The sequence below is a fragment of the Saccoglossus kowalevskii genome, chromosome 3 (genome assembly GCF_978046115.1).
Source record: "Saccoglossus kowalevskii chromosome 3, keSacKowa6.1, whole genome shotgun sequence".
NCBI lineage: Eukaryota > Metazoa > Hemichordata > Enteropneusta > Harrimaniidae > Saccoglossus > Saccoglossus kowalevskii.
Genome location: NC_140643.1, coordinates 41336787 through 41364186, shown reverse-complemented (window position 1 = coordinate 41364186; position 27400 = coordinate 41336787). Strand labels below are relative to the sequence as shown.

The following is a 27400-nucleotide window of genomic DNA, read 5'->3' as shown; positions in this document are numbered from 1 at the left end:
ATGTCACAGACTGATGGATAAGTCTAGGCAATGTCACAGACTGATGGATAAGTCTAGGCAATGTCACAGACTGATGGATAAGTCTAGGCAATGTCACAGACTGATGGATAAGTCTAGGCAATGTCACAGACTGATGGATAAGTCTAGGCAATGTCACAGATTGATGGATAAGTCTAGGCAATGTCACAGACTGATGGATAAGTCTAGGCAATGTCACAGACTGATGGATAAGTCTAGGCAATGTCACAGACTGATGGATAAGTCTAGGCAATGTCACAGACTGATGGATAAGTCTAGGCAATGTCACAGACTGATGGATAACTCTAGGCAATGTCACAGATTGATGGATAAATCTAGGCAATGTCACAGATTGATGGATAAGTCTAGGCAGTGTCACAGATTGATGGACAAGTCTAGGCAATGTCACAAATTGATGGACAAGTCTAGGCAATGTCACAGACTGATGGATAAGTCTAGGCAATGTCACAGATTGATGGATAAGTCTAGGCAATGTCACAGACTGATGAATAAGTCTAGGCAATGTCACAGACTGATGGATAAGTCTAGGCAATGTCACAGATTGATGGATAAGTCTAGGCAATGTTTACAGCAGAGGTAATAAAATTGTGCCCACTACTATGACTTTCCTTTTACTTCACATCATCAATGAATGATTTTGGATCACTAAACAACTGCATTACACGTGCAACCTGAAAAACTGAAACTAGAAATGGTAACACATCATTATGGTCACAAAGATCTCAACCAGTGGAGACTACAGGGATGAGTTATTGTCAGCAGTGGTGGAAAAAGGGCTAAAATGTCCTTCAGCCATGACTTCCCTAGAAATGTGTACATCACACAGGCTACTTTCTTTCACTGTAACACTGTACTGAAGTAAAACACCCAGGTAATAAATATTCTACAGAACAGACAGTGACATCATCAATTTATCAAGAAATGTGTACCAACATTAGGTACAGATAACAAGGTTCAGACACAACAGAGAAACAACAAAGTAATAATCTGAATAAGCATCAGCACCTTGGTAGATAAGGATCATGATAATATAGTGTACTGTAGTTAGAAAGCCTATTAGACTGCTGACTTGAATTCACTGTTTTGATTTTGTTAACGGAGATGAATTTGCCGATAGCCGAAAGATGTTCGCATCGGCAATTAAGCAGCTTAAAAGTCAAGCCAAAGGGAACGTCTGTCACAAGCTAGCAATTCTTCCCGGCGATCTAAGCAAGCTAACAACATACTTCAGTAGATATAGCACAAGTGCTCGGTAGCAAGTATGTTATTCAGGTGGGGGAGCGAAGTGAACAAAAATCACCAATGCCACAACGATGGTGTGTCTGGTGGCATCATGTATGCAAACAACAGCAACTCTCGATACTGTCCTGTTCGTGCTTTTGAACTGTACCTTCCCAAAGCTAACCGACGCTGTGATGCTCTCTTCCAACGACCCCGTGTGTTAGTTTAAGCCAGCGGTACACCAATCACTGCTTCTTAGCAAAGCAGGGTTTAATAATTGTCATATCATGAGTGTCAGTCATTATCGTAATGAAGGTAGCATCAGGAGCTACGCGCGGGATACATCAATTGAACAAAAAAAAAAGAAATGGCAGAGACACTAGCATCTGCAACAACAACAAACACAACCACATCAAGCGCCAATGCCATCGGTTGCACAAATGCTCTTAACCAATCCGCGATAGAAAACGCTACCACAGCCAAGATACAGAGAGAACGCAGAGAAACTGACTGCTTGCTACCAACACGACCACCACCACAAGGTGATCAGTTAAACAGCGATCTACGTTTACAGCAATGCATCATTATGCCATGTTCGTCAGTCAGTTTATTTCATAAACAGAACGAGCATGCATCTAAATAATAGTTCTATTAAATGAAATATTATATCAAATATAGTTAATATTGCGCATGGGTGGTTTGAGTGTTCCACGTGTTTGTATGGGGTTTCTGTTCAATGTGATAAAATAAATAACACATGTTCGTGAGGGCAATATCATGATTTATAAATATTTTTAACTAAAAGCATGTGCAGGTTGTATGACTAAGTACTAGTACATAGGATTGTTAGGTCTACAGATGAACTAGAGTGAATAATAGAGAAAACAGTATTTTTTACAGTTTAAACTAAGGCACTATGTCATTAAGTGTTATATAAATTGGACAGAGCACAAAGTGATATGCTGCTCTATAGTTAATATTTAGTAATTCTGGTAACTATGACAACAAAGGATACTGTTTGATTTCAAGTCTCTGTGTATAATATTCTTGGCATGGAGATAGCTGTAAATATAATGAAAATAACATGTTATTTCCAGGACAGACATAAAATGTAGATCTGCTGATACTATAACCAGGGGATCATTGATTGCCAGTCATGGCTGATTCAAATTCTTAAACAAGCTAGGGCAGGAGTCATTCCAAAAATATGCATTAAATATTCTCCCAAAAATATGCATTAAATATTCTCCCAAAAATATGCATTAAATATTCTCCCAAAAATATGCATTAAATATTTAAGCAGATTTTCACAGATTAATTAAACCTAGAACAAATAAGCTTTTAGTTTACATAACTGAACACATCCTAGACTGAATCCAATCTTATAATGCATGTACCAAGAATTAGATCCAGTTCCAAAATGACAAAAAAGCTTGAATTTTTATGATGAATGATGTGTGCCATGATGTATAAACCTGTATTAAATTTGAACATGATCGGTCAAGGCATGTCATTCAGTAAGGCATTTTGTCATTTTGAATTTGATGTTCTTATACCCCTTATGGGCTGGGTATCAGCCGAATCCGGTAGTTTCCAAGATGTATGATGTGTATGTGATTAATTCAGACATGTCAAGATACAGACTGGGATGCACGCACAGATGGACCTGCACACACGCAATGTACAAAGGTCAATCTCTAAGAAGACATTTTCGGATTAAGTTCTAAGAGGGTCTAATTAATTTTCAAACAAAGCTGTATATAGGAGACCAGTGGTTTATAAGTACTACCGTAAAATCTGTATTAGAAGCCGCATCCCTAATAGAAGTCGCACCCATTTTTTTCGAATTATTGAGAACCAAAAATTCATCATTTCTCATATGTGTAGATGTTCTATTAGAAGCCGCATCCCCTCTGTTGCATTGTACTATTTTAATAGAAGCCGCGGTTTCTAATACAGATTTTACAGTAGTAACATACTTTGAACACCCCAAGCTATTGTCTGAGGTGTGAATTACCCACTGTGCTCAGACTGCGCTGGGTATGGCTTTCCACGAAGCACAGTCTCTTGAATGATCGATTCATTGTTTTGTGAATATTCTAATTTTAACAATCGAAAACAACCATATATTTTGATACTTTATATATACTGAGAAGCTCAACACAATTCATAAGCCGGCAAGTCTTTCAATAATGGCATATTGACATTATTATTCGTGAATATCGCACTTAGATTTGAGGAACTCTATCAGGGATCGCAACTTGGAACACTTCTAACAACCTTGATCAGTTGACCCCCTTCTATTCGTCATGTGTTTTAGAAAGATAATTTTGTTTTCATTTATTGGATAGCTCAAACCTTGTTGTAGTTGGTGGATCAGTTTATTGTGCTTGTTTTATTATATTATATACAGTATACATATTATATTTAGGCATTCACTTTTTGCGTCAAAATAAAGATGGCCTCTAGTTGACTCATTGCCATTCGAATTTAATTACGGGCTCCAATTTTGTTTTTGATTTACTGAACTTACTCGACGCGTTGTCAGCGGGTTGGCCCCATTATAGTAAGAAAACAACATTCAACCATAATATTTTTGTTTTTCATGTGAATAGATATGTTGAATGTTCATATTTTGATAAATTACGGTGATTTGTTCTGTTCTGTTTGCAGTTTGTGATTGCAGTGCTTAAGTTAGTGTACGCTCAGCTTCCTGATTAATTGTCCAAAGTGTGAACTGTTAATTTACCCACAACCAGCCCTGGGGCAATAGACTGCCAAGCGTTTCCAGACCGGGATAGAGAGACTGTGCCCCAAGTGACAATAATTGTGCTGTGTAAATAGAAAGATAAATAACATATTGTGAATGTACCAGCAGTGCAGAAAACAAAGTGCAAGGTACATACACCAATATTAGTATAGGATACATCATAGTGACATGTGTTTTAACAGTCAGTACCCCAGACATCTGCAGCTCTGCTAACTCATTGTCATAATTACACAACATTTCATGTACTTGGCACTTGGGTAGAAATGCAATGATGAAGTAGGGGGGTGCATAAGCAATTTCCAGTGGCTTTTTAAATCACAAATTTATTTTAGTCATAATATGGCCAAGTTGATCATGAGTATGTAATCGGTTATCTTTATTACATTGCAGGTAGAAATAAATAAAGCTCTAGAAAAGACTTATCAATTTATATTTATTTACCCAACTAAAAAAAGCCATGTGCACAAATTTATCTTCAAGAAAACAAAATTTATCCAATTCGGAGCAATTTTTGGTCAAAACATAGCAACCCCCTACCATGATAGACTTGCAGTCCCTTGTGTAGTTGACAACCATGTACATTTCAAACATTACACAACCTCCTACCCTGAGATACTTACTCCATCCCTTGTGCAGTCTGTCTGCCCACATCAATGACCTCACGCATTTCAAACTTGACTTCCTTGACATGGAGATGTTTATAAAGACTAGATCCTTCACACCATTGTGTTACAATTGCTAACTCAGGTTTAGACGTACATCCCATAAATAATAAAATATTGGCATGTCTCGTTTTCCTAAAAAAACAAGTAATTTAGACTTGGTGACAATTATTTAATATGTTATTTCGTCGTTAAGTGAAAAGTTACCCTCATCTGCTAAAAGGTACAGGTTGTCTAATTAAAATAATATAATATGAGGTTATTACGAGAATACCTCAAAGTACGCATGAAGACAGTACAGCTGGAGTATCGACCGACGCGCAGCGAAAGGCTATGTCTATGAGTGCATACTTTGAGGTATTCTCGTAATAACCTTATTATTATACATCTTTTCCTTCCAAAAATACACCATGGGAATGCCGAAATCTAAATGTTTTGAACAGAATCAGCAAACTTCTTTGTGTGGAGTCCGGTCAAACCCTGATGGCAGCCATGTTTGTTTTTATTATTAGAGCACGCTTAGGTGCATAATCACTCCATATTTGGAATTCGCAATATCTAATATGGTAGGATGAAAATACCCCGTAAAATACCGCAAAATTATGGCACGTTGTAACTTATGGCGTTACAATGACAGATGTATAATAATTAAAATTATTATTATTTTTTTGCACAGAATAATTATTAAACTAAAATGAAGGCATTCTATTCATGGACAGCATTAAAATTTTCCCCAACACCCTAGCTTATAACTATTTGTGTTATAACAGACTCCCAAGTCTATGTGTATACAAAGTACAACAGTATCTACCCTATTCTGATTTTCTTTTCACTTAGCATTTTACTTTTTTCTGGCACCTGTTTTTCGTGATCACTGACACATATTCAAGATGATAGCATAACTATTACAACTTTCTAGATTGAACAAGTCATTGTTAATGACATAGTCCCTGTTGCAATTAGGGGAATTATCATTCATGACTAAGATAAAGTAATTTGGTCAAAAAGCAAAATGGCAAAATTGAACTGTTATGAACATGTACATGCATAATAATCCAATGGAATATGCAAATCACAGGTCATGTGACCTTGTAAATTGTTTCTGAATGAATTAGTAGTGTATGGTCAGTAGTTAAAAGTGAATAGTAGGCTAATCTGGTATCAACAAAAATCAGATTTATTACACAACTTCTAAAGTCTCACAAACTTTACATTTTGATTTGATATTTATGCAATTTTTGTTCTCAAACTCAAGTAACGCGCACGTCTCAAGTACAGTAAGCGCGTGCTAGCTTATTTGTGAGATGTTACCCTATTGGCTGATGTAGCTCTACTGCACAGTTAAATATAACATTTTTAGCAAAAATATTCACTCAAATTAGAGAATTGATGGTATCATTACGAAAAGTACAAATCTGACTGAGGTTCACCCAAGGTGTCTACATATAAAATATTGAAGCACTCAGATTAGTTGTTTTCAAAAAGTTGAAAATAGCTATTTTTACCCAAAAAATTCACGAAAACTAGATAATTGAAGGGTGAGATATCTAAATGAACAAAGCAGACTTTCCATTTTCAAAAAGTCAAATTCACTGATGTACATCTGAACCACGCAATTGAAATCTACAAACATTACTCATAAAACTGCTTGTTCTAATCCTTGAAGTGTCAATTACTTACCTAAGAACAGCTACTTCATTCTTGAACGCTTGTAACTGTGACGGAGTTGGGTCTGTTACATTCAACTTTTTGACTGCTACAGCACCTATGAATAATGGATGAGATTCATTAGTAATCAAAGTGGAACACTGTTATATAGTTTCATGTTTTATTAAGGATATACCTGTACTGGTTGTACTATTAAGGATGTACCTGCACTGGTTGTACTATATTAAGCATGTACCTGCACTGATTGTACTATTAAGCATGTACCTGCACTAGTTGTACTATTAACCATGTACCTGTATTGGTTGTACTATTAACCATGTATTTGTGCTTGTTGTACTATTAAGATTGTACCTGCATTGGTTGTACTATTAAGAATGTACCTGCATTGGTTGTACTATTAAGCATGTACCTGTATTGGTTGTACTATTAAGCATGTACTTGCACTGATTGTACTATTAAGCATGTACTTACACTGGTTGTATTATCAAGCATGTACCTGTGCTTGTTGTACTATTAAGAATGTACCTGCATTGGTTGTACTATGAAGAATGTACCTGCATTGGTTGTACTATGAAGAATGTACCTGCACTGGTTGTACTATTAAGCATGTACCTGTATTGGTTGTACTATTAAGCATGTACCTGCACTGGTTGTACTATTAAGCATGTACCTGCACTGGTTGTACTATTAAGCATGTACCTGCACTGGTTGTACTATTAAGCATGTACCTGCACTGGTTGTACTATTAAGCATGTACCTGCATTGGTTGAATATAAATTTTAGACAAGAACATGTGACACTGCTTACCATGCCACTGTCCTCTGTATACTGTTCCAAATGACCCAGATCCAATCCTAGGACCGATAACTATTTCATCCGCTGGAATTTCCCAGTCATCGTTGGAATCTCGCCTATGTCTCTGTAATATTTAATTTCAAGTAATAAACATATATGTTATATATTCAGAAAAATAATGTGAAATTCATAAAACTGTTCAGACTAATAATTAACACATAAATTTTCCATGATGTAAAAATGCACAGATTCTAGCAGCAAAAATACAGTAATACATTTTCACACATTTATATACTTACAGTTCTTCTGCGTACTTCTGTTGAGGATGAAGGTGTTCTTGGCTTTGAGTGATGTCCAGTAGTTGGACTGGATACTGCTATTCTGGTAGGACTAGAGGTTGAATTTGGTAATGATGCACATCCCACCATGGAAGAATAGCCTGATGATGTAAAACTTGTTGATAGATTATTACCTAGCAACATAAAAATAACCAATGTATAGACATTTGTTAGTACATGGATTTGATTTTACCATAATAGTTCACGGAATGAAATAAATGTACATAAAGAAACCAGACAAATCATGTACACTGAAGACAAAGCCAGTTCCTTTGTCCACAGATAAATTACAGTGAGCCCTGTCCAAGCCTACCCAAAGCATTAGAATACATAAATGTAACAAACAGCCTCTTAGCTGAGATAGCTCTGAGTTAGCAATGTACATTTCAATTAGAGAATTGAAGATATCAAATGAACAAATCTGAGAGAGTTCCACATATAGTAAATATATATGAAATATCAAAGCAATCGGACTTGTCGAAAATATCACTCTTTACCAAAAATGACAAAAATATCCAACAAAATTAGAGAATTGAAGATATCCTTAGGAAATGAACAAATCTTGAGAGAGATCAACCTGAGGTACATATATGTATAATGTCAAAGCACATGCTGTTTTCAACAAGAAGTTGAAAATATTCACCAAAATCAGAGAATCGAAGCTATCATCACACGATGAACAAATCTCAGGTCCACCTGAGGTACCTACATGTATAATATTAAATCAATCTGACTTGCTGTTTTCAACAAGAAGTCGAAAATATCACTTTTTACCAAAAATTACAAAAATATTCACCAAAATCAAAGAATCAAAGCTATCATCAAGAGATGAACAAATCTGAGGTCCACCTGAGGTACCTATACGTATAATATCAAATCAATCTGACTTGCTGTTTTTAACAAGAAGTAGAAAATATCATTTTTTTACCAAAAATTACAAAAATATTCACCAAAATCAAAGAATCAAAGCTATCATCACGAGATGAATAAATCTGAGGTCCACCTGAGGTACCTATATGTATAATACATATCAAATCAATTGGAATTACTGTTTTCAACAAGAAGTTCAAAATATCAATTTTTAGCAAAAATTACAAAAAATATTCACCAGAATTAAAGATATCATCACAAAATGAACAAATCTAGGAGAGGAACATGTATACCAAGGGTACATATACAGCAAGTATCAAAGCAATTAGACTTGTAGTTTTCAACAAGAAGACAAAAAAGTAAAAGTTGACGCGGATGCCGACAAACAAACAGACACCGACGATGACGGACAATCACGCTTGACAAAGTTGACAGCGGAGTTAAAAAAAGTACCAGTTTTGCCCATTTAGATGGTACAGTACAATGAATCCTGTCCAACCGAACACTAGAACACACACATGTATATATGAAACAGTTACCATAGTTTTTGTTTTATATTTATATGAATTATAGGTTGTACAGTGAACCCTGTCCAAACCAGATCACCGACAACACAAACACAAAACTGTTGCCATAGTGATTAAACATTTATCGTAAAGCCATTTACTTGCACTATTTTCATGTTTTGAGCACATTTACTGGGTTCCAAGTTCACAAATTTGGCTGGGAAACAATGAATGTTCATGTGGATTGAATTTAGCAGACTTACTTATCAGCAAAAATAACAAAATTAAAACCCAGTGAATAATTAATGTATTCACAGTAAACTTATGAGTATTCAAACTAGGTAACAAAACAGCTAGATGTCCTAGATCAGCAGGACACAGTGAACCCTATCAAAATCAACACAAGAATTTATCCATATAAAACAGTTGCCCTACATTTTACTCATATATTCACAGGGTATTACAAACGATTGTACAATCCAAACCTACCAATACCACATAAATATATAACAGTTACTCTCCAATTCTTTTATATTAAAGAAACATAAATTAGTTCAAAATATATAAATTAAAACAATAATCCTCACATAGAGTCCTACCACTTAGAAAGGTAAGATGAAAAACAAGTCAAATTTCAAAAAAAAAAGGTAAAAAATTAAATCAACTAATAAATTCAGAAAAACCTGAAAACCATCGCCTATAGCTAGCTGAACACATAGTGAATATGACATCACAAAAAAAAATCACTATATAATGACAACACAGAATTATAAACATAACACAACAGATTAGTTAGCCATTAATATGGAGGATTAGTGCATAAATTAGAATTATTGGTAGCTGTACGTGCATATCAAAGTACAGTGGTAATAAGTGGCAGCTGTGAGTGTGACCGTGATAGTGTAACCCAGCGAGTTGTAACCATCTGATTCATGATCAGTTACATTTTAATAGTGGTGCCTCTCTCAAAAATCTACTTCTATGATTCAAATCACATACATGAATCAAGTATTTGGAAATTATATGAAATGTACTTTACATGAGGATCGGTATGGAAAACAGCAATTCATTTTGATAATGAACAGGCCTCAACAGGCCTGGAGGTAAAAGGTTGAAGTTGGCATCCACTTCTTTTGAATCACTATGCACTGACCAACACTGGGTGGCTACAACTCAGACTTTCAAGAGATGACCTTGTGGGGTCACTGGATGACCTCTGACCTCACCACACAGCTGATACTATATTCAAATTATACAAGCTTCAGTGGATTTGGACATTTTAATTTTTTTTTTTAAAAACAGAGATTAAAACATGCATGTATGCTTCATGCACAAACTCACCCCTCAATATGCTAGCTGGACTATAATCAAATACGCTGTCCTTGGAAGGAGTCGGTGTTTGACGTGTTTTACAGGGACTGTTTTGCAGCTGCCTGGCTGAGTAGTCTATAGCAAATGGATGCAAATGGGAATCATAGAAGCAGAGAGTACAGAATGTGGTAGTTGGGCATGACAGAGAAACAAGCAGAAAAGCAGGCAGGACAGCCCAAAAGGATGGCAAATCAGTACATATGTATTAAAAGAATTTAAAGTGATTGTAGGATAAAATGCAAGCAATATAATTAGTAAGTAGTGGCACCAAGATGCAAGAATGATATTCTGAAAGATTCTATGCTGCTATTTCAACAGATCATATTAATACATATACTATTGATTAATACACAGTTTAAATATGTGATTTTTTTCAGTAGAGCACATATATAATATTGCTATTAATATTTTTTATCTATCTGATTTCGCTTGAATAACAAAAACATCATTTTCAAAAACTCAGCAATTCATTGTTTTTTTGTATCTCAATGGTTCATAAATGTAATTTAATTTGTTTTTCTTTGTGGCAATAAACAGCGATAGAAGTTTGTAGTGTAGTGAAACCTTAATCCCAAGGCAGTCCAACAGTGTGCGTGCTGTGAACAGTACAGGCACCAGGCAGCTAACATGGTACAGGATTGTGTATGATTCTTACCTGGACCAGCAGACGACTGAGCAGCTCTGTGATGTCTTGATAATAATTGTAGTTCCTATTTTTATGGTTAAAAGAAATTTTTTTTTTATAAATCTCATATTATAAAGCCACCTTGTATCATACTTGTATCAGACTGTCAATCCCATATCATAATTTCAATTTGTATCAAAGCATCAATTCTATACTGTCTATACTGTCAATCCTGTACCATACTGTCAATCCCTTATCATACTGAGAATCCTGTATCATATTGTCAATCCTGTATCATACCATCAATCCTGTATTATACCATCAATCCTGTATCATACCATCAATCCTGTATCATACCATCAATCTTGTATCATACCATCAATCCTGTATCATACCATCAATCCTGTATCATACCATCAATCTTGTATCATACCATCAATCTTGTATCATACCATCAATCCTGTATCATACCATCAATCCTGTATTATACCATCAATCTTGTATCATACCATCAATCATGTACATGTATCATACCATCAATCCTGTATCATACCATCAATCCTGTATTATACCATCAATCCTGTATTATACCATCAATCTTGTATCATACCATCAATCTTGTATCATACCATCAATCTTGTATCATACCATCAATCTTGTATCATACCATCGATCTTGTATCATACCATCAATCCTGTATCATATTATCAATCCTGTATTATACCATCAATCCTGTATCATACCATCAATCCTGTATTATACCATCAATCTTGTATCATACCATCAATCTTGTATCATACCATCAATCTTGTATCATACCATCAATCCTGTATTATACCATCAATCCTGTATTATACCATCAATTATGTATCATACCATCAATCGTGTATCATACCATCAATCCTGTATCATACCATAAATCTTGTATCATACCATCAATCTTGTATCATACCATCAATCCTGTATCATACTATCAATCCTGTATCATACCATCAATCCTGTATCATACCATCAATCCTGTATTATACCATCAATCTTGTATCATACCATCAATCTTGTATCATACCATCAATCTTGTATTATACCATCAATCCTGTATCATACCATCAATCCTGTATTATACCATCAATCTTGTATCATACCATCAATCCTGTATTATAACCATAAATCTTGTATCATACCATCAATCTTGTATTATACCATCAATCCTGTATCATACCATCAATCTTGTATCATACCATCAATCCTGTATCATACCATCAATCCTGTATTATACCATCAATCTTGTATCATACCATCAATCTTGTATCATACCATCAATCTTGTATCATACCATCAATCCTGTATTATACCATCAATCCTGTATCATACCATCAATCTTGTATCATACCATCAATCCTGTATTATACCATCAATCCTGTATTATACCATCAATCCTGTATCATACCATCAATCTTGTATCATACCATCAATCTTGTATCATACCATCAATCTTGTATCATACCATCAATCCTGTATCATACCATCAATCTTGTATCATACCATCAATCCTGTATTATACCATCAATCCTGTATTATACCATCAATCCTGTATCATACCATCAATCTTGTATCATACCATCAATCTTGTATCATACCATCAATCTTGTATCATACCATCAATCCTGTATCAAACCATCAATCCTGTATTATACCATCAATCCTGTATTATACCATAAATCTTGTATCATACCATCAATCTTGTATCATACCATCAATCTTGTATCATACCATCAATCCTGTATTATACCATCAATCCTGTATTATACCATCAATCCTGTATCACACAGTCAATCCTGTACCATACTGTAAATCCATTATCGTACCATCAATCCTGTATCATACCGTCAATCCTGTACCATACTGTCAATCCCTTATCATACTGCCAATCCTGTATCATACTGACAATCCTGTACCATACTGTCAATCCCATATAATACTGTCAATCCCATATAATACTGTCAATCCCTTATCATATCATTACCGTACTTATCCAGGTAAGAGCCCATGCCTGGGCAAATGCCCACCCCCCACTTTTGACACAATAAAGGAGTTGAGGTCATATCCGGGCACACGCCCAAGGGGTCTTTTTCTACAAAAAAAACTATTTTCTATTCGTTGACTGTGGTTGTATTAACAGTTGACTTTCTTGAAGACTGTCGTGATACTTATAAAAAATGTTAATTGCGTAAAACAAGGGGTGAACGCAAAATAGCTGTGACAGCTTTCTGCCTTCAGGGCAGCGCGTTCTGAATCATAACAGTCAGCAAGTCCATAAAAATATATATTAAAGCAGAAATGGTAGTTCTCTTTTTAAAATATGTCGTGGCCCTAAAAATGGCCGGCCGTTTGGTTTGTGCTTCCTTAGTAACTTAGAAACGATTCAGGCAAATCGTAAAAGGAGAGCCGCAAGTGTCGCACTCGATCGGCTTTAGCGCCGTCGACAATGAAACCAATGTTGCAATATTGTAGCAACCCGTACCTGGGAGAGGGGTTGAAATCACGTTATTTTGGCTTTATAAAATATTTTGTAGCAGCTTGCGAATCCATAACTGGGGTCAGCAATTTTGCAATGTCACACCGAAGACTGCCAACTTTTTTACCATCTTTCATCACCGTCATGAAAACATTCTTCTGTCGTTGGATAAAAAAAACACTTCCTATTTCAAGTCCACCGCGATATTCATATAGTGAGACATTCCAACCGCAGGAACTTGCTGAATGATAACTTTCACCGTGATTAATAAGCATTGAGTCTGATAAAAAAGCAATGTCACGATTTGACCTTTATGATAAAATACTTGTCGTGATGTCATTATCAGCCAATCAGTAAAGCAGATGCATAAAGGTCAAAGACGATTGCTAGACTGTAAACAAAAGCATCGTGTGCCATCGCAGCAGAGCGACCCCATTTTTCTTGTCTCTTTATTATGATTAGACATGAATGAAAAGTGCCAAGCTGACAGACTGCGAAATCCGTGGATTAAAAGTGCTAAGTGCAAATTGTGTGGGACGATATCGACGAACTTCAGGAATAAGTTGTAGGGATTTTGTTCGACGGCTACAGTGACGCCGACTTGGACTTTGAGGGTTTTGAGTTTGACGAAGATGGCAATGAACGTACAAATATAGATCTGAGAAGTTTTTTTTCAAACAGCTATGAATTTTTATAATTTTTACTGTGTAAATTTGTAAATTATTATTGATCTTGTATGACGGTTGATGCGTAATTTGTCGAGACTGGAAATCATTTTACGCAGTTTAACCCCTGACATTTTAATTAATTTTGAGTTCACGCGTGTTTGTGGGCGGGAAAATCCTAATTCAAATGATTCCTCACTGTCGATTTTTATTATTTCTGGTTTTTTGTCACATTATAAGCAATACATTATTTTTGTTCTACTTCTAGTGTTGCATATTGTTCATTTATTTCCGTTACATGTTTTCATTTACCGTTCTATTCCCTGCGGCAGTTCGATCAAACTGCGTGTTGCCGATTTTCGCGAATTTTCGTTTTTTTTTTTCCGGGGATCTCCTGGCAAACGCCCACCCCTTCTTTTTGGCAATTTTCCATGTTCAAGACCCTGGGCTTATACCCGGATAAATACGGTAATCCTGTATCATACTGTCAATCCTGTTTCATACCATCAATCCCATATAATACTGTCAATCTCATATAATACTGTCAATCCCTTATCATACCTTCACTCCTGTATTATACTGTCAATCCTGTACCATACCATCAATCCTGTACCATACTGTCAATCCCTTATCATATCATTAATCCTGTATCATACTGTCAATCCTGTTTCATACCATCAATCCCATATAATACTGTCAATCTTGTATCATACTGTCAATTCTGAATCATCACTTTATCTCAAAATGCAATTTGCGTGCATTTATTTGTTATGCATTACAGTACGAGTAATTTGACATTTGCTTATAATAAATAAATTGAAATTATGTGCAATTTACATAGAAGCATTTTTTTGGCCTCTACAGAAGGTTTGCTTCAAATAAAAGTAACTTTTGCACTATAACTATTTGTTTATTTTAATTTCAATGTTGATTTGAGGCATAATGTTGAATTGCTCATAGATTTGATAGAGTATTCTGATAAAAAGGAGGTCAATTGTAATAGAATTAAGAGGGAAGTTCTTCATGTTTTAACAAAGACCAATCTGCTCATAGTGATGGTTTATATTACGACAGTTGTGAAGTATGAGAAATAATGAATAAATTGAAAAACATTTACAATTCAACCATTTTAAAATTGTCACCTTTCATGTCTTGTTTGAATTTAGTTTGTACCAATGAAAGACCAAGAGATTCCCATGGGAGTAAGTTTAATTAAAAATAAACATGCACGTTTTTTTTTGGTGGGAAAGGTGAGTTAGTTGGCAAGAATGAGTCAAGTGTGAGTAATTTTGGTCAGAAAAGCTAGAAATAAGAGTTTTTTGGTGAGAAAGGTTTAAGTGTGTGTTATTTTGATACGAAAAAATCATTTTGGTGAAACTGGTGAAGAATTAGCTATTTTGACGAGAACGGGTAAAGTGTTGTTTTACTGAGAAAAGGCAAAGAATTCAATATTTTAGTAAAAGAGAATCAGTATTAATTGTTTAGTTGAGAAAAAGAGTAAGTGTGCATGATTTGAGACGTACCTCAAGAGTTTTACTGTCATGATCCCCTGTGACTAAATTAATACTTGGAGCTGAGGTAGACCGTTCTCTCGGTAGACCAGGTTTGGGTATATGCTGTGGTGACGATGTGGCTCCTAGTGGTAGTGTCATTCCCTTGCCATAACCTGGATCATTCTGTTCTGTATCAGAATCTAGAAACACGCTACGTGAATCTGATGGCATCTCAGCACCAGTTCCTTTTAGCCCTAGCAACCTAAGTAACGGAATATGCACACTGTTGAAAGGTGAGTACTTTATGTAATAAGGAAGACCTGGGATAAGAATTGAACTTAAAATGCAGTGAATGTTAAAGTATGGCAAGTGTAGCATCAGAAAATTTTAATAATTATCATGTATTTACAAGCAGTAGTTTGTGAATAATGGCTGCAAGAATAAAGATTTAAGAGAACAGACATTAGTTTGACCATTGGTTTCTAGATTACATGCAGGATACATCTACGATGCATTGGGAAAATATGAACAAAACATGAATTTATGCAGATTTTACTTTTTTTGAGTAAAAAAAAAGAAAATGAATATGCAGAATAAAAAAAAGCAGAATGAAAATTGAAAAATAGGAATATCCCAGCTTCCTTATTTTTTATGTTGTCTTTGGTTTCCTTCACAATCACTATAGTAACGTGGCGGCCATATTGATTTCATTCTGCCAACAAAACATCTGAAATGTTACTTGCAATGCTCTACAAAAATTAAAATAAATAACATATAAAACAAAGTAAAACATCTAGATTTTCAGGCACTAAGAAAATTGGGGAGAAAAATTGAGGAATTTTCCATCATGCAAAAAAATCTTCTAATCTTGTAATCTTGTGTTTCAGAGTTCATCGTGTTGTATGTTCACAAAGAAAGACATGAAACAAGATAAAATTTAATATATAGACATATACATGTTACATAGATACAGCCTGAGCATACATGTAGCTTCCGCTAGCTTTAAGATGGCTTTCAAAACTGTCACATATCTGAATTATGCAGAGTAATCTGCCTCTAATAGATTAGGTACTGTAAAACATGTTGAAAAAGCGACATGCAATTTTAGCGAATTGTAGTAAAATGACGTAATAGCGAAATGTTGATTTAGCGAATCTCTCTTGTCATTGTTGATTTCTTTGTTTGGTGGCCATTTTGAATTGACTATAAAGTCATTAGCAACATCTTGAATTAGCGAATCAGTTCTCTTGCTAAATTCGAGAAAAAGACATGTTTTACAGTATATACTACAAGGAATATATTTAAATTATTAAGAACAATAATACTTTAAAGATTGTGAGATTTTATTTAAAGGCAAATCCAGCTGATAGCCATCTTGGAATGTATGTCCAGACTGTACACGTACACGTATGGTTAGAATTGCACAATGTGCACATTAACAATGGTGGCAGTAACCACACTGCGCACATTAGACGATGGTGACATTAACCATAATGTGCACATTAACAATGGTGGTGGTCACCACAATGTGCACATAAACAGTGGTGGTGGTCACCACAATGTGCACATAAACAATGGTGGTGGTCACCACAATGTGCACGTAAACAATGGTGGTGGTCACCACAATGTGCACATAAACAATGGTGGTGGTCACCACAATGTGCACATTAACAATGGTGGCAGTAACCACACTGCGCACATTAGACGATGGTGACATTAACCACAATGTGCACATAAACAATGGTGGTGGTCACCACAATGTGCACATAAACAATGGTGGTGGTCACCACAATGTGCACATTAACAATGGTGGTGGTCACTACAATGTGCACATAAACAATGGTGGTGGTCACCATAATGTGCACATTAACAATAGTGGTGGTCACCACAATGTGCACATTAATAATGGTGGTGGTCACCATAATGTGCACATAAACAATGGTGGTGGTCACCATAATGTGCACATAAACAGTGGTGGTGGTCACCACAATGTGCACATAAACAATGGTGGTGGTCACCACAATGTGCACGTAAACAATGGTGGTGGTCACCACAATGTGCACGTAAACAATGGTGGTGGTCACCACAATGTGCACGTAAACAATGGTGGTGGTCACCACAATGTGCACGTAAACAATGGTGGTGGTCACCATAATGTGCACGTAAACAATGGTGGTGGTCACCACAATGTGCACATAAACAATGGTGGTGGTCACCACAATGTGCACGTAAACAATGGTGGTGGTCACCATAATGTGCACATAAACAGTGGTGGTGGTCACCACAATGTGCACGTAAACAATGGTGGTGGTCACCACAATGTGCACATAAACAATGGTGGTGGTCACCATAATGTGCACGTAAACAATGGTGGTGGTCACCACAATGTGCACATAAACAATGGTGGTGGTCACCACAATGTGCACGTAAACAATGGTGGTGGTCACCACAATGTGCACATAAACAATGGTGGTGGTCACCATAATGTGCACAATAACAATGGTGGTGGTCACCACAATGTGCACAATAACAATGGTGGCAGTAACCACAATGTGCACATTTACTTTTTTTCGATGATTTACACAAAAATAAATTATCAACAAGCATGTTATTCGTTGTACATAATTATAATATTTTTATAATATCTGTAATATGAAAACAAGCAAAATAAATATGTTGGAATTGTTTTGACACTCTACACAATGATTGAATTATTGTACACAGACATGAAAAGGTGGCAACAAATAGCTAGCTGTGAATTTGAGGTACAGATACATTACCCAAACCAAATTGAATTGATGGATGAGACGGGGTATGTCTCATAAATAATACTAATTATACCATAAACTATATATACCGGTATATACCCCCGTCACCAAAAAATGTGGACACTATGTTACCTTTCGTTATTAAAACTATAATTATGAACATTATTGTTAGTCCATTTAAGTCTTCTGAAATCCAAAAACAAACATACATATAGCATCAAAAATATCCAAACCAACACATGACAATTTAATTCAAAACTGTTTAGCATTCAGGGCAAGAAAGAAACCATATAGTAAATAGTTGTAAAGATAATATATATCAAGTGTGTGATGTACTCTACGCAGCAGACAAGGCCTTTTCAAGTACTGGAATTTGGAATGAATGTATTATTTTGCTACTTAATTAATCATATTATTCACCTACTTAACTCAGAAAAAAAAAATATTTTAAACACATGAGGGTGCTATGACTAAAGATAATACATCATTTAGTCTTTAAAAGTCTGCCAAATATTAGCAAATTATAGGTGAATTAGGAGCAAAAAGCAATATTATCTGCAAAAAACAAAACAAACACAAACAGCTATTGTATCATAGTTTGTAATTTCTAATATTCCAAAATGTAAATCATTCTTTCTACAATTTAATGAATCAGAGATTAGTAATTAAGAATTGATGAGACTTACTAGTGAAAATAAAAATGTTGTCAAGTAAAAGGTTCCATCAATACATGACAAAGACCTAATATAGATTGGATGTACCCGTTTCTATAGAAACTCTGACTTCCTTTATAGCATTAAACCCTACCAGGGTTTGGAATACAGGTAACATGCATACAACTAAGGTTCATATTTAAAAAGAAGCTAGTTCGGGTAGCACAAGTTTTTTACTTCATAATTTAAAATTAATCCCGAAACTGAAGAATCCCAGAAGAGTGTTATCTGAGACTATCCATAAGTCATCAGAGTAGTAACATAGCTACAATTCAATAACAAGGGATTAGTAGATCAACCACTAGAAATTAATGGATGTCAAGACATAACATTTTTAATAATATAACATCCAACATTTTTAGTTTTAATCATATTCAATCAGCATTAATCTAGTAATTATTGACACCACATTCTGATTGACTAGGATGACTCTTTATCTAAATGCCTGTTGTGTGCAGGCTTTGCAGTGTATGTATTATGAAGACCCTACTAGAAGTAGGTAATTAATATTTTTGTAGACTTTTGTGTAATTTATGTTTTCTGGAGAATTGTAATATATTTAATACATGATGAGCATAATGAATAAATTGACATAGGTTCCTTTCATAGACAGAGAGGTAAACACCAAGTATCAAAAGAATTCATGCATGCCACCATAGAGGGCACTATATCATTCATGCAAGATTTTGTCATGGATTTCAGGAGACATAGAATGAATCCTAATACATTTCACCACCTTATCACTTTCACCCAAAATGTTTTTTTCTAAATATAGCCAGCCACACCAACAAGTTTATTACTGTAACATGTCATCTCAGCAAATGAGGCTTCTTACATGATTTGGCTGTACCTTAATTCAGAACAAACCAGCCATTGCACAAATTATTTGCGATTTTAAATTTGTGATTAACTTCACCAAAGAAAACATGATAGCTAATTAGCTAAGATAACATGCTAGCTAAAATGAACAATGTTTTGTACAGTATACATAAACATTAAAGAGAAACGCATGGAAGACATGTTACCAAAGAGACAATAAGAAAACCCCACTGTTTCACACAAACAAACACATATACATGTACATGTATTACTTACATTTTATAAAAATTGCCTGATACGCAAAGAGGGGGAGTATCTTGGGCACAGCGTTGATGGAACTTATAGCCACATGTCTGACATTTAAATCCATGAAATAGAAGTCGACGACAACTATCACAAAATGCTAATGTGAAAAATGTTTTCCGAACCTGAGAAAAAAACATAAATAAAGTAAAGCTGAGACAACCAATATTTTATGAGGTTATTAGGAGGAGACGGTAAAGTATGCACGAAAACAGTACAGCGGGAGTATCGACCAACGCGCAGCAGAGGTTGACGCGAGGGCATACTGTCTGAGTGCATACTTTTCAGTATCCTCGCAATAACTTTATTATTATACATCTTTTTCTCACAATGATACATCATGGGAATGCCGAAATCCAAAAAGTTTAGAACAGAATCAGCAAACTTCTTTACAAGTGCTTTCTAGATGCACTTCTAATATTTCAAATTGCAAGTATTTTACTACATCAGAGTGATCACATGATTCTTAATACAGTTTTTTCTATAAAATACAAAAACAAACAATTGAAAAAACTTACAAAATTATGTAATATACTACTTGTTGCTCGGAAGTGTTCATTGACTTGTACTAAAAGCTGAAATGCAAAAGGAAGAAATATTTTAGTATTTATATCACTCTTGGTCATGTGATCATTTTTTCTGTGTCTCCATTATATCTGACATCACAAACGCTTTTTTGTTTCCCTTTTTCATTTACAGATGATTCAGACAGCAGACAAAATGTGAATTTAAATGGTCTCAATGAAGAGTCTTGATGCATGACAAACATATAAAGGCAATATTTAATTGAAACGACATAATTGCAACTTGACTGTCTGAGTCAAATTAAGACAGCCATACTATCACATAGCGTGGACTGTTCACGATCACATACACTAGTCTAGCTTGTCTTAGCCATGTTTACAATACCAGCAGTTGCGTCATGTTATGTGGCTCTCAGGTTGGGACCCACTTAGGATGCACTGGGCTCATGTTGAAATTGTACTCTCTTTCGACAATCTATTGACCCAAACATGGCAAGACTTTATGTTCTTCTGTTCTGTTCTGTACTTGTGCCTGATGCTATTTGCTGTTATTACTAATCATTGTGCAAAAAAACAGCAAAGAAGAATTCAAAACAAAACCATTTTGTTCATGTCAATGTAAGCACTATAAGAAAGTCGCCCACAACATTTTGCATTCATTTTGTTCTTGGTTGGTGCTGGTATTCAAACCACCACAGTGAATTGTACAGTGTGCAAACTCACATAGAATACTGGGATAATTGGATTGTGTAGTTTTATCAACATAGCTGTCATAAAAACTTAGAAATCAATATATACTATAGTCTCTTAAATTCACCACTGAGGGCATGATTTCGATTTCGACATCTTGACTCTATATTGGGACCAAGATCAATTTGTTTACCAACATGTGCCAACTCAGCCCCAACACTTGGCCCATGTCAAGATCTCTCGCATAAACTTCACTAACATATTCACTTATAGTAGAGTTCTTCCTAAATGATTGAAATCGTTGATTTTTGAACCTACATAAACCACAGCAGGTACATGTAAGACAGACTGAGCTACTCCAGATTCTGATGGAAGTTTTTGGCAAACACACGCATTAGAATTCAACCAAGTAAAGTACAATGGAACAATAGACCATTTATGAATTTCCTACATATTTTTAAAAATTATATTCATGAAGTAAGTGATGCTGATGAATGTACCAGTACATGATACAATATTTGCTCTGTTGATAGTATATGCACTTACGTATATACTATATGGTCCATTCATGTAATATTTTAATAATTCAATAAACAACAAATCCAGGGTTTGGCGATTTATACATGTATGTGCTTCTAATAGAACAAATACGGTAATTGAGAGAGAGATATCGCTGTTTATAGCATTTATCATATACCTAGTATTGTCTGGCCTTGTTACCCTATAGTAAGTGCGCCCTCACATGAGGGACATATTTTCCCATATCATGCCTGGCCTAGCACGCCTTGTTTTCATCAAAACAACACATGTCATTATAAATTACGTCATGTATTTAAGGTCACGCCGTGGTAAAATTGTAATTACACCTATAAGGCATACGATAAAACCTTTATAGACCTTTAAAAAGTTATTTTGAATTTTGAGAACACGTTCTTTTATTATTAGCTTACAATCACATTCACATTTGAATCACATCTGCCAACATTTTTCCTTTTTTATTTTTTTTTTACTTTTATCGCAAGTTAGGCCACACCGACTTAATTTTATGGATGACATCCGCGTGTGCATTAGTTTTCGTCTGTTCTCAAAAAAAAAAAAAAATCAACGACGACGAGTCTCCACAGATTGGTTTTCTGTCCAGAACTTGCCGACTCATATTGTCGCAAAGCGCCGGCTTGTCGTAAAACTCGTTTTGGACTAACTCAAAACGACCCAATTTTGACATAAATGATCTTCTGCACATGTGTATTGCGTTGCCGGGAATTCCAACATGGCGACCAAGCCACCAAAATACGTGAGCATAAAAGTACAGAGAAAAAACGGAGGGATTGTTGTAGACTGCTACGAAATTGATGTCGGCCAGGGAGATGTGACGTTTACATAGCTATACGAGAGATTGGTAGCAGCTAGCGAGTTTCGCCCAGACAACTTTAAGGACATATTGTCCAGAGTGGCTGTCCCGCGTTTCTTCTGCAATGATGAGAAAAATGGGAGAGGAGTGGAGGTGTATGATGGCCTAAAAGTCAGTCAGGCAACAAGTCAGTTCAGTTGCTTTGTCCGCATTGAAGCCGACAAAACTGCAACGAAAGCAGAGGAAGGTCCTCGGGCTAAGTCTGCTTTTGAGATGAAGAAAAGTTTCTTATTATTTTTTTTTTCATTTTTTGATTTGGATAATTTGCTTGCACACACAGTCAGTAATACATGTATTTTGATCAGATGACACATTTTCATAAAGATACATGTACATAATTTTCTGCATCCAAATTTTTGTTGGTTGTTTTTTTTTTCAATATCGAGCCTCTTATAATTTGTTATAGTTTTGCTTCATTTAATATTTATTTAATATTTATTTATTTCTTGTTGTTTTTATGATAATTACGTAATTTTTATACCAGCTCCGTAGTCCTGTGGTTTTAGCAGCATTATTTTTTTTTGGCAGGTTTTTTTTTTTTTTTCTCCCTCCTGCATTAGATTTGGGGTCTCCAGAGGATGTCATCCATAAAATTAAATCAGTGTGGCCTTAGTTGAAATATAATAAAATTGTTGCTGATTTTGATACTGGAGTGTGTTTAATTTTAAGCCATGACATTTGAATATGCAATTTAGTGCACATGCTACACAGCTGTTTTGACCCCCTAAGTTTACATTCAAAAACATTAAATCTATGTAGAAATCATTTTATATCGCAATGTTTTGCAAATTGATGTATTTCAGAATTGTAAAATTAATAAAGATTCACATAACCCACAGCTATTCAGTACGCCAATGAATGATGGTGAGATTTATACATACGTGTAAAAACATGATACAAACATATGTTTTCTTATGATAAACTTACAAACATTAAGCTCAGACGTAAGTACGTTGTTTAGCTTGGTAATTATCACCTACCAAATTTCCTCTCGAGAAGTGAATATATGAGTCACGTGGACATAAATGTGTGTCATGTGAACATAAATGTGTGTCACGTGGACATAAATGTGTGTCACATGGACATAAACGTGTGTCATGTGAACATAAATGTGTGTCACGTGGACATAAATGTGTGTCACATGGACATAAATGTGTGTCATGTGGATATAAATGTGTGTCATGTGGACATAAATGTGTGTCACATGGACATAAATGTGTGTCATGTGGACATAAATGTGTGTCATGTAAACAAAAATATATGTCATGTGAACATTATTAACTCACTTCTTCTCCTTCTAACCATGACATGTCTGTATCCCAATCTACAGGCCCTCCTGTATCTTTCCTGAAAACCAGACACGTCTCAGATGAGTAACCTCTCCTCTGCATCGCTTTCGATAAAGAGTCACGAAGAGTACGTCCTTCAACAGCAACAACCTAAATGTAAAAATAATATTCATTTAAAAACTAGACTTATAAACCCAAGTATTGTATGGTGCTGCAAGAATGGATGACAGCACAAGATAGTAATTTAACACAATTGAAAGTGACATGATGTGGATGCTATGCTACATGTAGATGTCAAGTGCTAGATAGCTTAATGCCCAAAACCTGAAAGTTCAAGTTGTCACCAATCAATAGCGTTTGTTTCAAATCATGTCAATTAGCCATAATTATTCATTAAGACCTTCGATATAGACAAACAGACATGTAAACAGAAACTAAAATAGCCACAGACATATTTATAATAGTTGTGACTTTGCAGTAGTTTAGCAAGGGTTCTGTTCAGGCAAAAAACAAATTACAGAAAAGTCACATAGAAAAGTGACATTTGAAATTTGACCACATTTGACTTGTTTCACAACAGTGTTCTACGATTATGTCAATATCTCATCATCATGGTGACTGCTATTGCATAGATAATGTATATTGTCAGTTACTACTGTTGCTATCACTGTGATGTCATATGTTTACATTTTTGCCAACCAGCATGCAAATGTATGATAACAAACATTGCTCGCTGATCGACACAGGCTTGCAATAACATTGACCATAAGCTGTTTAACTAACAGATACATGTATATTTAATAACAACAACAGCGAACAACGCAGTTACTTTATCTTTAAGTGCAAACGACTGGTTCTTGGTTCTTGCCAACCGGTCAGTGCGAACATGCGTAGAATGTAAACTAGTGCGACGGCTATATAAAGTTTCCTCTAGATGTTGATCATCGCGTCACCATGATTATTATCATATATTACACACTTGGGAAATTACTTATAAATATGTATTTTGTTGGAGTTTAGATATCTGTAAATAATTGCCATGACACATTAGATAGTTTCATGAATATTTTTATGCCATGATAAGTACGGTATCTGAAGCTAAAACATAAATGCATTGTCAAAATACAGAAGAACTGAGTTTTAGTCAGATAACTGTGGAAGGAGCAGTACAAGATCCATCTATCAATACTTACTGTAGTTCTTTGTTGATTTGGTAGACAAACCCTTGTAAGGTTGGCATGGGGTGATTTAGGTTGTGGGTTTGTTGGTCTTGCAGATTGTGGTAGAATCATCGTTGGTAATATGTTTGGCATGATATTTGGAGACGGTTGTGGTGATGGCGATGCTCTTCCATTGCTCATTCTGTCCAGAAGGGATTGTTCAGTCAGTTGTAAGTTATCCAGTTTTTCTGTCAATTCTTCATATTCCTGCAAATAACATGGACGGATTTTTCATTATTGAAGATTTCAATTCTGTCATTTCATCATGACTAGGATAAATTATATTTTCTGATAACACTGAAAACACTAGGAGGGTTCATACTTTGTCATATTTTTTTATTTTAATTAATCTTGCAATTGTCTTTTGACCATACCGTTGAACAGGAGCATTAATACAAATGAAATGTAATACATGATGATGTGTATGTACAGACTGGCACTGCCATGATAATGCACTGTATTTAGTCCAGTATGCCGCTAGAAACAGAAAGTGAGCACCCTCTAGTGGCCACTTTCTCTAGTTTAGTCACAAAAAGATACCAAGTTGGCATGCAAACTTACAGGTTGTATATACCAGGCCAAATGCTTGTTTAACAAGTCATTGAAAATGACACAGTCCCCGTTAAGTTCTCTTTGTGCTCGTCATATTAAAGCAGAGGGGTTGTCGCAAGCGTGTCCTTGAAACTTGAGTTCCAAGTGGCGTATACAACAGATTGTTTATTTACATCAAAACACGTGTTCCGTGTAGTAGTAATATGGCCAAAAATAAAAACAGCCGTTATTCGTCCATCTTTGATCTGAATACGAAACACACTGATATGTATGATGTATGTTCCAATGTGAATGAAAATGGTACATAAATTGTGGAAATATAGTAGTAAGGCCAAAAAGTCAGATGGCTGTCAATCGGCAATCCTTGACCAGATTTTGAAACAAATTGTCATGGACATGCATCCTAACATGTCAAAAGTACATGTATGTGCCAAATTTGAATGAAAACTGACAGAGCACGCATAAAGAGATACCGCATAAAAAACAAAAAAACAAGATGCCTGCCAGTTGACCATCTTTGATCCAATTGCGAAATAAATCGTCATGAACATGTATCCTAACATGTATAATCTATATACCAAGTTTGAATGACAACTGACAAAGCATGTCCAAAATACAACATTTTCAAAAAACAAGATGGCTGCTAGTCGGCCATTTTGAATCGAATCACTAAACCACTGCATGTGCATATGTCCCACATAAGGTACTAGGCACATGCAAAGAATGAACGGAATCGGTCCACAGAATTCTGAAATATGACTCTGGACAGACTGATGCACGGACAGACACACAGACGGACGGACGGACAAAACTCAGGAACTCACGGACGGCCAGGGACATGTATCCTAACATGTATGATCTATGTACTAAATTTGAATGAAAACTGACAAAGCATGTCCAATATACAACATTTTCAAAAAACAAGATGGCTGCCAGTCGGCCATTTTGAATCGAATCGCTAAACCACTGCATGTGCATATGTCCCACATAAAGTACTAGGCACATGTAAAGAATGAACGGAATCGGTCCAAGGGATTCTGAGATATGACTCCGGACGGACGCACGGACACACAGACGCACGGGGACTAATAAGTAAAGTACACACATGTTTGCCACGAGGTACTACTTATGTACTTATTTCAATTTATGTGCATATATTTGAATAGGATGTTTTATAATAAGAATAATTGTCAATAATGAATCATTTAACATATTAATATAACACACTATGGGAGGATTTGTTTACTGCAGTTATTATATTATTAGTCTTTTTAAACAATATTATTAATTATGTACATGTATGCTAGAATTATCTCAAAAATGTTGTTAGACCGATATGCGTTCGAAGAGCTTGGTCGAAACCAGGATAGCGCATTAAAATTGTCATTTGATAGAGAGATGACCACACAGCCCTGTCATGTAGTCCCTAACATGAATAAGACCCTTGTGGCAAAAATTCACTATGTGTCAGCACTAGCACTTGCATTTTGCACATACAAAAAGAGTCAAGTTAGACAAAAGTGGCATTCAACTGTCACCTGGCACAAAAAACTATTTAAAAAAAAAGTGTGCT

The 27400-nt window shown here is 35.4% G+C and overlaps 1 protein-coding gene across 3 annotated transcripts in view; it reads right to left on the bottom strand.

Moving 5' to 3' along the window:
- The window catches only part of LOC100370381 (serine/threonine-protein kinase B-raf-like), an 87220-nt gene that overhangs the window by 7397 nt on the left and 52423 nt on the right, over nt 1-27400 (bottom strand). The window contains exons 3-15 of one of the 3 annotated variants that reach the window (XM_085497219.1): nt 25249-25482; nt 24053-24205; nt 20660-20716; nt 20115-20266; nt 18439-18492; nt 15569-15800; nt 10896-10950; nt 10211-10315; nt 7455-7627; nt 7168-7279; nt 6373-6457; nt 4651-4827; nt 2276-2322 (exon numbers count right to left, since the gene is read on the bottom strand). In XM_085497219.1, the coding sequence (XP_085353345.1) occupies nt 2276-2322; nt 4651-4827; nt 6373-6457; nt 7168-7279; nt 7455-7627; nt 10211-10315; nt 10896-10950; nt 15569-15800; nt 18439-18492; nt 20115-20266; nt 20660-20716; nt 24053-24205; nt 25249-25482 (1636 nt within the window). The remainder of the gene's footprint in view (nt 1-2275; nt 2323-4650; nt 4828-6372; nt 6458-7167; nt 7280-7454; nt 7628-10210; nt 10316-10895; nt 10951-15568; nt 15801-18438; nt 18493-20114; nt 20267-20659; nt 20717-24052; nt 24206-25248; nt 25483-27400) is intronic. The other 2 variants (XM_085497221.1, XM_085497220.1) reach the window with 2 other exon arrangements.